Here is a 14752-nt window from a genome sequence, read left to right on the forward strand (position 1 = left end):
GTTGTCTATGCTGTTTTCTTAAAGCGTAAGTATTAAAAAAGTGACAGCATAGTATGCTCGGCTCATGAGATTTGATTGGAACAGAGTAACAGATTTTGAAGGTTCTGTTATATTATAAATCTTAAAATTCCCCAGTGAATTATCTGACCATACACATAATGCATCTATTTCTTGAATTAAAAACATGCTCATCCGAATGTCCCAGGACAAATTCAATATATATCATTAGCAATAAATAGTATTTAATAAACATGCACAAACTCCATGTCTGGAAATCTACCAAAATGTCTCTCTAGACTGTTCCCTTCTAGCCAAGTAGCTGTTTCTGTGAATCTAAACTTAAATTTACAGTCATAAGTCCTACTGCATAATTGTTGCTGCAATTTCTAAGTCATTATGTAACACTTGTGTCTTACAAGTGTCAGTAAACTATAAAATTGTTGTTCAAGTCAGTGAGAATGGATTTAAACCATTTACTATTCATAATACCATGGCTTGTAATATTATTTTTATTGTACTGCTTGAATTTAGTTTGTCATGCATTGTTTGGCCCAGACTCACCCCATTAACTCCAGAAACTTAAATGAGATGCCTGCCTAAATTGGGAGCAAAGTGCCATAAGCTTCCTAAATATGTCAAGAGAGAGAAACAGGCATCTCTACCCACAAAAGATCTAACCTACCTTCTGAACAAAACTCTCCCTAAATTGGGAAAGGAAGAGCTTTTTAGGGAGTTTATTAATTTGAAATGCTTGTATTGTTTCTCTACTGAAAGGCAGGTAGCAAATATTGAACAAAATGGTTAAGCAAATTGTTTGCTAGAAAAATCAACATCAGACTTGCATATGCCTGTAAAGGTATATAGAAATATCTCTGTTAAGGAAATAATCAGAAAATCTTCCTGCTCTTATTTTGCACCAAATTTTTCAAATATCTAACTTACAGATCATTATATTTCTAAGGTTATTTCTAGTAAAAAAACAAGCATAACAGCCAGTAAGAAGTAATAACTGCAGTCCATTTACCATCAGGTTAGCAGGAAATAAATAGCATTTTACTATTGTTCTCTTGCTATAGAATGGATTGGTGCACTTATGCAGCTCTATTTCATTTGCACATCTGTGAAGAGCACTGTTGTATAAAATGTAAATAGGGTGTATATGGAATTTAAAACTTTCCAATGATAAAATGTCTCAACAGCCTTTTCATCAGAATTACCAAAAAACTTTGAAGTCTGTGCTTATTTTTAAATCAAAACCACTATTTTTATTCAAGCACAGTGAGCAGGAACAGTTCAACTGCACTTGCATGTCAGTTTATTCAAAGAGGCTATTTACTAATTCACTGATATCCTGTTGGCTCAACAAATGAGGAGACAGTCCTACATATTGTCTTCCATTTGTCTTTGTTTATGCCCCCTCCAGCTGCTGCTGTGGGGGCACAGCTCTGCATTTGGACAAGCTCCCTTTCTTCCTATCACATTGTAAATGTGGGAATAGAGCGAAAGGGGAGATTTGAGTACTTTCTTCTGCCTTCACTTTTACCTCCTGCATTTTATTGTCACTCTATCTGAAAGTAATCAGGACCAGTAATGCCAACCTTGATCATAACACTTCATAACTGGCATTATTCTATCGGGAGATGGGTATTCAGCTGGGATGGTTATTGAACTCCTGGAAGATAGCCTTCAAGGTAGGCATCCCACCACGATATTGGAGAAGGTACGAGACCTGGACTGTTCTCATATCCCCTTCTAGGCTGGATCCTTCATCTTCACACCAAACACCCTCAGCTGTCCCAGGTATTTTAGACACCATTTTCTGTTTTCAGGTTGGTGTGCCCTTGACATCACAATCAAGATGAAGACCTTGTCCAGAAAAGACACTGTGCAGGCAAATCTGAAATAATCTCACAGTCTACATCACCCAGAGTCAGATGGGGAAAGATGGAGGCAAGGAAGGAAGAACAATGTAACAAAAATAACTCTAGCAGAGAAGCAGCAGAACCTCAGACAGATCAGCTTCTAGAAAAACAAATGTGGCACATGTCCCTTCACAAACAAAACAATGGATAAGTAACTGAAACTGCAAGTACACTCCATGGCATTCTGTTCTCACTCAGGTCAAATCTTCACTGTAACAGGATTTTACCCATTCAACATTTATATTTGTTACCTTCTCATAAGCTTTTCTTTTTGTTTCAGAGTCCATCCAGTCATTTTCCTTTTCCAACATGTCAATAAAAGCCCAGCGAATTCCTTCAGTCAACTCCTCCATCTGCAAAACATTTAGCAGACCCCTCCCAGTAAAATATGCCATGGCAGAATCATTATAAGAAAAGTTTTGGTGCATGAAGGAGCGATGGATTTGGTTAGACCATATGAATGATTCCAAATCAGACAGTATCGGCTATTTTTTCTTGTTTTTTCTTTTCTTCTTTCTCCAGTTCTCAGACACTTCCTCTGAAAATAAGTTTCTTTCCATTTTCTTTTCCTTCAGGTGTACCACACAACCTGTACATTGTTGACCCTTTTATGTCACAATTGTGAGGATATCTGTCTTGAAATCATAAAAAATACTGGGAGATTTGCAGTGATTTGGGGAGATTTCTGGCACTTTGACTCTAGATCACTAGCCTATGCAGAAGAAGGAGGCAGCCGCAAGGTATGTGCACAAATAAAACCTTTCTGCAGATAGAGAATCTGTAGCCTTGTTTGGTTTATGTCAGACTGAGACATGCCTCATTAATACTGCCAAAGGACTGAATTCGGGCTGACAGTATCATGATCCAAATACAAAGCAGTATCCAAATATTTAGCCTGTATTTAGCTGTATTTGTGAAGTACTCCTACCCTTTACTTACTGCAGGGATAGAGGCCATGGCTCACAACACTGAGCAGCCTTAACTGCTTCTGTGGTCTTGAACCACAAATGACAGCTTGCATCTCTGCAAAGCTAGGAAAACCCACAACCATTTAAGCTTGGCTGCTTTTTCAGACACCTATACAAAGCCACAAGCAAGTAAAAAAAAATAATAATAGGAGCATTTAGTGAGTATACACACTAAGAAAACTCTGAAATGACAGAAAACAAGAAATCTGATAGCTACAAGGTGCATTATATCAGTCTAAAGAGCGGAAATGCCTTCATGCCTATGCATCCGTCTGGCAGCACAGACCAGAAAGGTGTACGCAATCAGCTGTTTCTATTTATATCAATAGATGAACCTCATGACAGATAGCCACTGAGAATGCTGTGAGAGTGAGGCAATTCAGGGGATACAGCCATTGCTTGAGTCCTTTAGCACAGACCAAACAAGAGTTGAGTCAGCACAAGACATGACAGATAATCATTACATGAAGACTTATTGGATTTTTGTGTTATCAGTTATGTTACATTTAAAAACAATGAAAATGTCAAGTACCCGAGATTTATATAATTTTATTCTATAGATCTAGTAACTCTGAAATGTCATTAAAAGTGGGGACTAAACCCTGGAAAGTAATGTTACCTTTAGCTAAATTGTCTTTTATGTATTAGGTGTATATTTTAAACTGGAATTGTTCTTTATTTGTGGTGGAACCAGACAAAACACAGCGAAGATCATTTGATTATTCATTTTTTCCTACCCTTTTCAAAAAACATCTTCTTGTTTTTAGAGACAATATGGGACAACTGGAACAGGTCTCGCATTAAATATGACTAAGCAGTTAACATTCACAGTAAACTGCATCCCAGGGAATAGGGTAACTTAAAGATATTGATGACAGAACACTGACTCAATTAACTTAGTGCACTAATGAGGTGAACTCCCTGTATTTGGAGGTTACAGGTTCAAACTCAAGCTCTGCAGCTGGGCCCTGGTGTATACTTAGGCTTTATGCACCAGCTGTAGCTGCAGGGGGCAGGGGGAAAAACCTATTCCTGCTATCAAAGTTATTACTGAAACTGCTCAGGCATAGCTGTAAGAAACACTGCAGGCACTCTGGGTTAGAAACAGTGCTATATTTAGACACAAATAATGTCTTTCCTGATAAAAGGAGAGAAGTATCTAAGGTATGAAACATCAGTGAAAAAACAAGGAGGAAAAAGAATCCATATTATCCATAACTCAGGATTTGCTTATCATAGACAGATATATGCCATGAGCCATGAAAAAAAAAAAAAATCTGTACAAATAAGAGTGCTTTTGTCAAGTGCTTTCTTACTGCTTAAGAAAGAGAAATAGAACTGAAAGCCGGTGAAATGAAAATGCTAACACCACAAATTATTAACTGGAAAAGCACACTTTTAAATGGATTGCAACAAATTTCACCTATATCTAATTTTAACTCCATGGGCAGTTCACTATAAGTCTGAATCTTATGATCTACACTATAAATTTTATATGCATTTCTTACTATGAATGCTACTGTGACTTCAGACTTGATAATTTTTCTAAGATTTGGTCTGAAAGGAATGTACATGCTTAGAAATATTTTAACTAGGTCACATTTCAACAGAAAACTATATCATCTTCTTATAATTTTCCCTCAGATACACAAAAATGAAAAAGTGTCTGTCCCCTCCATAAAGTGTACATTTTTATAGTCCTTCTCTTCCCACTTATCCTGCGCAGAGGTCATACTGAAATATTTTTGCCACTAAACTGCCAAATGGCACATTACAAACTTGATCAAGGAGCAGGGGACTGAAAAGCTGGATCTCAGAATGGAAATTCCAGCTGAAGGCAAGTAGCAAAAGAAATGCAGAACCTGAGAGGGAAACACATGTCATAAAGATTTCGACAAGCCAAATCAGAGTGTTGGTCTGTCTAAAATGCAGTCCTTCCCTGAGAAAACAGTCAAACTAGATAAAGTCAAACAGACAAACTCAGGCTATTGAGCCAGGGCAGTGCAATCAGGACTATCACAGAGCTGTCGCTCGCAGCACAGGATGCTATTTCACGTTTGCTAAATGGTTGTGCCTCTCCTGCACAGAGATCTAAGTTCAGTGACTACATTAGTTAATTTTAAACTGATTATTGTTGGAAAATCAATAGCTGGGAAAGCAGATACTGGAAAACTTTATGAGAAAAATATGAACTAAGTCATAAATTATTGTGAAGGGTAATTAATAATTTGAATATGTTATTAAGAGAAGTGATAATGTAGCTATGTTTGAAGTTTTAGAATGAGGATGAACATCCAGCTAAAAGCTATTCTTTGGACTCTGCAGGAGGGAAGAATGCTTTCCTTCACCACTGAGCAAAAAAGATTTGAATCACAAATATAAAGACTCACTATATGGCTCTAAGCTTCCCTTAATTTGGGCCAGACATCAGCCACACTTTTCTTGCTTAGACTACAGGTGTAGCACAGTCAACTTTAAAAGGGTCACCTTAAAACAGAAAACTTGATCAGTCTTCCAACTAATCAGTAAAAACTGCACTATAATGAGTTGCACTAGCTATACTAAACCATTTCTCATCGATACCCCTCTCTCTGTTCTTGCACATCCTGTCTGTCATGATTATTATATGCAATTTTACAGTGTTCAGCCTGTTTGATCTGGCTACATATTTGTCTGAAGGGCTGAAGATGGAAAGAATGGGCAGTGCCCAGATGGACAGAAGGGTGACATTTCTTCAAATTTGTTTAATTTTCTCCTTGTCTTTTTTTTTTTTTTTTAATTCAATTAAAGCATTTTTAAGAATCTTGTCTCTTTTTAAACTTTGTCTAACATCAGAGGCAACTTGTGAGGAGGAAGCCACTAATTAAGTTTCTAGACAGAGATCTCCGAGGACTCACCATCTCTTTCTTGTCTTCTTGAAAATGGGCATTCACAAACATCTTACCCACAACATAAGGGAGTGCGCTTTCAACGAGGTCCACACATTTATCCCACTGAGGCAGCAAAGTTGTGGTTCCATGGATCACCTGTAGGCAGGTGCATGTAGCAGGTCATAACGTCATACTGTTTAAGAACAAGTCTGCATCCACATACAGTATAGTCTAAAGCATATTTGTCAAATAGCTACTAAAAAGAAACAATAATGGTACTTTACAGTTATTTCCATTTTCACCAAGTGCTATGACAAATCTTCTGAACTCCACAAAATACGTGTAAGATTTTAGACTTAGAAACAGTACAACATAATGACTTAGGCTAGGCTTAGAGGGTCAGTTATAGGAAGGCATTCCCAAGTGCCAATTTTAGATTAATCTTGGTAGTCTTTCTGTGTTAAGTGGAGAGACACTTTCCTCTAGAAAATCCCTGCTCTGAGATATCTCCAAAAAAAGTTTCTCTCTCTCCAGTGACTAGGAGAGAAGCCTAGGGAGATCATATTCATGAAAATTAGGTCAGTCCTTATGAAACACCTCCTACAGAGGCCTCCACTGTCATGAACTTATCTATGCTAACTAATGATGGCTAACATCAGTAGGTATGTGTCCACACCTTTTTGTCATTTACCTGTCTGGTTACTCTTACCACAGACTGTTGCTTTCAGTCCCTTTTGCAAACAGAATGTTTTCAGGAGAAAACACATTTGAATCATCAAGAACACTGAACACTGAATATGTGTTTGTCCCCCAAATATCTCACTCCATGTTATGGTAGCAAGTTGCTGGTAGAAGAGTTTGCATATTTTACTAAGGGAACAGTGGTTAAATAGACACTTCCAGGCTCTGATGATGTCTCTGCACTGCTATACATGAGCTTCAAAAGAGAAATAGTCAAGAATGGTCAATGCACCAATGAACAAGGCAAAAGAGAGCTCAAGCACATTGCTGCCTTGATTTCTGCTTCTCACAGGAAGAATGTTGTTACCGTGGATGTTTACCAAGTTAACATTACATTTTCTCATCAAGGTAGAAGTTCATTTTAAAAATAAAGTATGCACAGCAAAATACAAGATGGGTCCATGTAAGCGGTAGCAGTGCTGATTTAAGAAAATGTTGTTTTCAAGGTACAAAGAGTCCCCTTTCTACTTAAGGAACTTAAGCTTTTCCACAGATAACAAGCAAAATCTCAGTCCAGTAGTTAACACCTGTCAGCTGAGTACAGTCAACACCAGACCAGGTCAAGCTGGATAGGATTTTGGACTCTCCCAAATTATACAAGGCTCTTAAGCATGGATCTAGCAGTTTCTGAGCCTCTTCTTTTTCTCAGTCTTCTCCTCCTCTGAGTGCAAGATTAAATTTCTAGCAAAACTGAAGGGTTTGGATTTGTTTTTTTCCAATAGGAAAGATTTCATTGGAAAATTCCAGAGTAGCTTAACCCTCAGCTATTGAAGGTCAGATATTCTGGTAGTTCAAAGATTGATTTTCTCCATCATATTGTCTGTAATTAAGCTTAATCAATGACTCATACTTAAATACACCAGTGAATTGCATTTTCAAATGCTTTTTATTAATACTGTATATGCACTAATAGATTTTCAATGACAGAGAGAACACTGCTTCTATTAGAAAACCACATTAGGCAAACCGATACATAATAAGGTAATAGTTTCCTAAACAGTGCCAAATTTGAAAATAAACTCCTTTTTCAAATTCTTCAACCCTCATATATAATACAGCACTCAAAAAAAAGAAAGAAAAAATATAAAAGCAAAAGCAATAAAAAGAAAAGAAAATTTCTCTCCAGGGTTCAAGCAAAACCACAGTGGAGCTTTTTCTTGATGCAGAGGAAGAAGGGAAGCCATGGCATTAGTCATCAGAGCTTGAAATTCCTTCCAAAAGCTCTGACTACACATCAGCCGCAGAAGGAGTCAGGAGACAGAGATGGCTTTTAGACTGTGACATATTATTATTACAACATAATAATTACCATTATTTTGAGGGGGGCTTGACAGTAAGGAGGACAGAAAAGCAGCACAGGATGTGAGACCAATAAAAATAGAGCTGAGAGGAATAGATTATATCTCTCAGCTGGTTTATTGATATTTATGTTACAACAGCCAACTAGAACTCCCTCAAAATCGTCCTCCTAATATTAATGTACTGCTCTGAAACACAGTACTCCAGGTAGTAACAGTGACTATAAATAGCAGGTTTCGAGCCCTCCCAGCCAATTCAGAGCTCCAGAACACAGTTGACTGATCTCTTCCCCAGGTGCCACTGCACATTTGCTAGGACTCAAAGCATCGCTGCAGAGGAGCTGCTGACAGTTGCTGATGTGGTAATCAAAGCACTTTCTCCAGAGTCAGCAGGTCTGTCCTATTTCTCAACCTGAAGTTTTTTGAAGTTTCATCATGTCTTTCTCCCTCTCTTTGCAAAGAGTTTAAGTGTCTTGATGCCAAGATTTCTACATGTAGGATGTAAAAACCACTAACAGAAAATGAGAACCTGATGAAAAATATACTATGCTTATGATGGGTGAGGCTGACTGAATTCATGAATGAATGAATAAAAGATATCCTTTGCTGTAAGGGTCACTGATTCATCTCATGGTCACATGATTTTAGCAGTCATTCAAGGTTTTCTTCACTTACCTGGCAAGAGGTTGGTGGGTCCTGTTTATGATCCCAAAGGACCTGTGTGCCTTTAGTCCTCCAGCTCCTAACTGGAAAAGTCTGTTCAACAAAGCCTTTGGCTTGGACTCCATTTCTCATTTCCTTTCTGCTGATCTGTGAAGTCTGTTCCCCTGAACTGTTTACTTGTGCTTAACTTTAGCTATTAACTATTAGCTATTGCTGTTTACTGCACTTAACTAATTCTCCATCTCCAGGTCCCAGGGACAGGTAATGGGAATGAGCTGCTGACTCACTGCCCTTACTGTGCTGTTCGTAAGTTTTCAAAACCACTTACATGAAAGCCTTGATAACATTGTTAATAAGCATTGAATCAACTTGAATTAGATTTCTCCCTAGGCTGCTGGAAAAAGTACTCAGAGAAGTGACAGCAGCTAGTTACCATATCAAAATCCACAGTATCCAAAGCTTAAAGTTTCCTTCCAGGAATTTTTGTGGCCAAAATATAACTCAATATAACTCAGTATTATGCTGCAGACTGGCCGATGGCCAGCATTAATCTATTTTACCTGGCTAGCAAGGAATGTCCCAGGAGGGGACACACTTACAAACTTGTCGCTGTGGTTCTGACAGTCAGTTTCTCACATTTTTGCAAGAAGAAAATGGCATCTTTAACAAGACTGATTTGAATATGATTTCAGAAGTATAGGAGACTGCCTTTCCTGTGTAGTCTCTATCAGGCTATTGGAGTTTATTTTTGGTTATGTGATCAACTCAGAACTATTCCAGTACTACTCAAGGAAAGATATTATGGGTGCTTCAATTAGCCACCTGCATGACTCACCAGGGAGGACAGAGCACCCACACCTCCCGTACCACATAACTGACAGCATCATGCCAGCCTCCTGTTGTCATGATGTCACCAAACAGCTAATTTGCATAATGAGAAACAAAAAGTTCACCATCTAAACTAAAGTGGCTTGGAAACAAGACAAAGTACTTTTCAGTTTCCGTTTCATCCTTGATTTGCTTAACGAGTCCTCACACTGCCCACAGGATTATCAGGGTGTCTTTCTATTCAGGGATCACTTAATCAAATATATGTGTTTTACACAAATTTACACATACACAAATATATGTGCCCATATTCATAGATAATTAGCTCTGCTCTCATAGCTTGAGGCAATGACTAATGTCTTCCGGGGCTTCTGCAATCCCAAGCTGGAAGGCACCTGGCCAGCTTCCCTGTGGAAACGGCTAGTGTATGGATGTGTTAGAGCTCATGTAAAACTGGCATTAGAGCATGAGAGAGGTTTGAGCAAGCTTAGAAAAACTGAAATCTTAGACTTTTGGTTTACCAGAGCTATATTCATAGATGCATAAACAGTAAGTTTTTTCAAAAGCTCAGATTCTGGCCAAACAAGAATAGCATAGGTCACAGCCCTGGCATGTAACTCAGAAACTTTCCACCTCAAGTTTCTGCATATAGAAGACTATGGTTTTTAAAGGGGAGGTCTCAAAAACTCCTTAACTTAATCTAAAAGACATTTTTCCTTAGTGTCATACACAAGAATATGTATGTCTTAATTGTTTTAGAAGTCTTCAACAAAAAAAGTTTATTCAAGAAATTTATCCAGCATGGAATACATTTCACATTTTGCAAAGGTATAAGCAACCATAAGGGAAACCAGTAGCGTCAACACTAGTACCATTGTAAATGCTATAAAAACCTCTAACTTACCCGAGAAAATTCCAGCCACCGATACTGAAAACGTCTACTGAGGTTAAATAACCTTGAATAAACCATCCTCCACACCAGGTAGTTGGCAAGAGTCCTGTTAAATCAGACATATTTTTATCAGACATCTAAACGTATATGATGTACCACAAAGCACTCACAGAAATATATCTACAAACATTTAAACTGAATGGTGGGAATTGCACCTTGAAAATTAATGAGTGATGACCAAATTGATAAATCCCTATTACACAGAACAATCTGTATGATTGCAGCCAGTTAATATGTAATTGTACTATGATAACCATCTTCTAGGGGATATTTATAATCTCCTAGTATGTAATTTTTAGGCAATGCTGTTTTCAAAAGGTAGTTTTCATTTTCCACAGAAGTGGCAAGAACTGTGTCATAACAATAGTTGCATAAAAGTTCTATCAAGATAAGAAAATAACTGATTTTTCTTTTGTAAATCAAAGTGAATGTTATCTCTCCTCATTATTAGGGCACATAAATCATAACTATGAAACAGAATAGATAACAGTCCATCCCATACACACTATCATTATCTCATATTTGTATCTTTCATTAGAAGTTTTCAATATGCTTTTAAAAGTTCTTACTACACACAGAGTTATTAAAGTATTACCACTGTTAGTTTGCAGATGGAAAATTGAAATACTAAAAAAGAAAAGTCTCAGTAACAAGAATCACATAAGAACTGAGACTGAGAGATTCAGCAAGAACTTGTTTAAAATTCCCAGGAGACCTGACATCCATGCCTGTTTTCTAAAACTTCAAGCACTTGACTGGAGGATTTATCTAGTCTAGACTAAGCTCTCTCCATGCTCAGCAGTGGCTGTATGAGGTAAAGGTGCACTGTGAAACACACAATTCAACTTCAGTCTCAGAACAAGGCCAATAATGTCCTACATGTATCATTCTCATCTTATTGACATGACATTTTTCAAGGATAGTAATTGCTCTAAAGCTATGGATATCCAAATGTTGTTTGCTCTACGCTGGGATGTTCATAAGGTTTTGGGCAGGCCATAGACTTCTCAGTGGGGAGGACAATTGCTCCTTTGCAGCCAAAGATGCTGTTATAGACCATCTGAACAACTCCTTCATCTCTAAAAATCCCATTTCTGAAATCTCTTACTGCCATAGGTGTGGAGCAGAGTAGCTGTTGCTACAGTGTCACTCCATTAGCTTCATTCAGGACACATCCCATACTGTCCCCTCTTATGAATTGTAACAGGTTATAAACACACTCTGTGGGCATGTTGTCTTCATAGAATCATTTGCCTGAGCCATAACTTGAGTTTTGCCTCTAACCAAGCTCCAGTTCACCCACACAAAGCCTCCAGCTCAAGCTGTGTTGCTGCTGGAAGCTTACACTCTTGGTCACTCAGCTGGGGAAGTTATAAAGAGGTGAGAATGAAGAGGTTTAAGGTAAGCTATAGCTACATATTGTCTGTTAGTAACTGAGCACATGATGACCCAGCAGCATGCACACATCCAAGTGGGACACTACATGAAGAGTGGGTGGGTGGCTGTACACTCTCCACAGACTGGCTGAGATGTGCACTGGGGACCAGTCTGGTCAAGCACAGCAGTCAATGGCCAGGGAAGGCAGGCGCTCTTCAGTGCCACTGGATTTGGCTGTCCCTGCAGGTTGCTCCAGCTGAACTGAAGCTAGCCGCAAGTGTGCATAGTCACATGAACCTGCACCACAGTTGTGCATTCATGACAGCCTGGGCAAAGGCTGTTTTACTCATCAGTTAAGTCTGCATATGCTTACAGGTCAGAAATATGGTCAACTCCTTTCACTCAGGAAAACTTGAGGGTGCAATCTCAAGCCAACTGTCACCTCAAAGGCTTCATACTCACTGGTCTGTGTGGCCAGTGGCAACTTCTACAGGGGAGTAGAGAACTGCTGTGGTTTATAAGTAAGTCCTCTGTTTTATACTCCTCCTCATATATCACACTGGGCACATTCCCTCTTTTAGTATACAGATATATCATATAGTACACATAAATCCCCACAATAATTGTAAAACATCTGAAAAAGCTTTTTAGCATGAATAATGTACATTTATAACACAGTACATGTTACAAAAGCAAAAACAGTTAGCTCTGCTTAGATGATCAAACCATTTTGAGATAATCTTGGGCTCATTAAAAATTCATTCCAACCTATGAAATACCAGAAAGTATAGATCTTCCCCTTAATACATTTCTGACAATGTAGAATTTCCTCGCTCAATGACAACTGAAGCACCCTAAAAGTGCTCAGCTCTCATTGGTTTTGTAAATGACTCGAAATCCACAAGCCTCACAACTATTTTTGCCTCAGGTATTTCAGCAGAGCTGAATAGCATTCATGCTACTGTAGTAACCATTCTGTGGATCTAAAAGAGTAACTATGCAAGTACTACAGATTAAAAGGCTTAAAGAGTTAATTTCAATCAAAAGTCTTAGGTAAAAAAATTCAGCTAAATAGACCACTATCATAAACCAATTATGTGTTACAATTCAGTACTTAATTGCTACCAAAAAAAATCAATTCTCCCGTCTGTGTCCTTGTTCTCATCCAGCAGTGTTTGTCCTTATGTTTAAGATGTGGAACCTCTGTCAAACTGGTAGTGAATGAAAGACTGAAATTTGCAAAGGATGAGTCTCGAAAAGGTGACTTATTCAAAGACACTAATATCAACGGGAATTCAAAAACTCTTGTATCAAGCATAAGTAATGAAAAAAGCTGTTCTTATTTCAAGATATATCCCACAATTAATTGAGGTTTATTTTAATTTGGGAAGGGAAAGAAGGCTGACACATCCTAAAACTAGTTGTTTTACAAAACAAAACAAAATCATATTTTATCTGAATTTGTTTACCTATTTTGGGAATGATCATTTCACCATTTTGGCTAACTATACAAACTTAAAATCAATTGGTCATCTTCATTTGGTTTAAAAACTGACACTTTTTGTTTATGAAATATCTTCAGTGCATACCCTAGGGTGATTTTCACCCCAGTTTAACAAATAAGTTCACTGAGGCTCAGTTAACCTGTTCACATGGAGCAAAAATCCAACACACAAATAAAACATACAAATCCTCTCTGCTTTTTTGATGAGACCAGGCCCTTTGTTGTTGCAACCTTTCAGAGGGGTTCCCTATTAGTCCCCTATTTTAACTTCAAAATGACTGTTACGGAAAGAAGAGTAGGCTCGCTCTTAACCAATATGACCATTATTGTGATACACACTCCCAAAGGAAGTGGTAGAGAGCTTGTTTGCTGGGACAGTTAAAATTATACCAGCTTATGAATGTATACTAAAGAACTTTCTCCCCTGTCTGGGAATAAAGTAGGTTGCCCATGTAAAAATATGTGAGTTTGTAATATTTTAATCAACAGACATGGTGGCAATTAAAGAGGATAGATTAATATGAGATAGATGGACAAATTAATTGACATTTTACGAAAAAGATCCCTTTCACAAATTTTGAGATCTGTTTGAAAATTGTATTGAGTCATGAACTAAATTATAAGTACTGAAAAACTTTTGCCTCTATTGCTAGAGGCACTAGTTCAAGTCAGATTATTGTAACTTCCCTCTAATTTTTCAGAGGCAGGCTAAAACCAGAAAGGAGATCTAGCACCCTCATCCCTCTCTAAAGAATATTTCTCTTATGCTGCAGGAATTAGAGTAGTTCTTTATTGATTGTCCCTTACTGCAAAGCTAGGGTAAGGAAGGGCAAAGGAAACAAGTTATTTATTTTGACATTCATGAGAACGGTAAAGCTGCTTCCTTCAACAGCTGCAAACATGTCCAACAAGGACACAATTTACTGTATCCTATTTATGGCTTACACATAAAGCACCAGCACACAGGTAACAGGAAACGTATATAATGGGGTCCTAACTGGTGCCAGCACAGTCCCATCTCCCCCCAGCCCCAGGTGGCATAGCTGTATTGGAGCTCTGCCATTATCACACTTATACAATAGCTACATCTATGTTTTCAACATACATCTCTTCTTCCTGTAATAGATATAAACTCAGTACACTAAAAAACTGAAGGAATCCTTGAAGACTTCTTACGAAGAAGGTGTTACTTACTTCTGAACTGAACACCTGACGTGACTTAGGCTAGCTAGCCCAGGGCTGATGGAAACTTCTGCAAGCTAGTTACTCACCTTCTTGGGCATCTTGCTACAGAGAGCCATGCTCCTGGGCTGGATTCACAGCAGTGCCCTGGCTTGGGAATTTTGGACAGACCTCCGAACCACACTGCTGCACATATTTCAAGCTCCATAGAGTAACTGGATTATATGCAGCAGGGCATAGTAAATAACAGTCTTATTCTACTAAATTCACTCTACACCCTGCCAATGTGCTATTTTCTAGTAACATTGCCATGTGAATGATTTCACAATTCAAGATTGTTCAGCAGGTTCTCCAAGGGAGCAATTTTTAATATGATGATTGTGAGTCCATTCAACTTGTCACTTCCATTATCGAGAACTGTTTCTGTAGCCAGATTTAATTTTTGCT

The 14752-nt window shown here is 38.1% G+C and overlaps 1 protein-coding gene across 1 annotated transcript in view; it reads right to left on the minus strand.

Annotated features, from left to right (window-relative positions):
* Positions 1-14752, minus strand: part of PHEX (phosphate regulating endopeptidase X-linked) — a 112905-nt gene that overhangs the window by 53444 nt on the left and 44709 nt on the right. Inside the window, exons 10-12 of the mRNA XM_074860930.1 lie at positions 10195-10288; positions 5788-5916; positions 2174-2275 (exon numbers count right to left, since the gene is read on the minus strand). Of these exons, the coding sequence (XP_074717031.1) occupies positions 2174-2275; positions 5788-5916; positions 10195-10288 (325 nt within the window). The remainder of the gene's footprint in view (positions 1-2173; positions 2276-5787; positions 5917-10194; positions 10289-14752) is intronic.

Source organism: Strix uralensis, chromosome 2 (assembly GCF_047716275.1).
Source record: "Strix uralensis isolate ZFMK-TIS-50842 chromosome 2, bStrUra1, whole genome shotgun sequence".
In the NCBI taxonomy this organism is placed as follows: Eukaryota; Metazoa; Chordata; class Aves; order Strigiformes; family Strigidae; genus Strix; species Strix uralensis.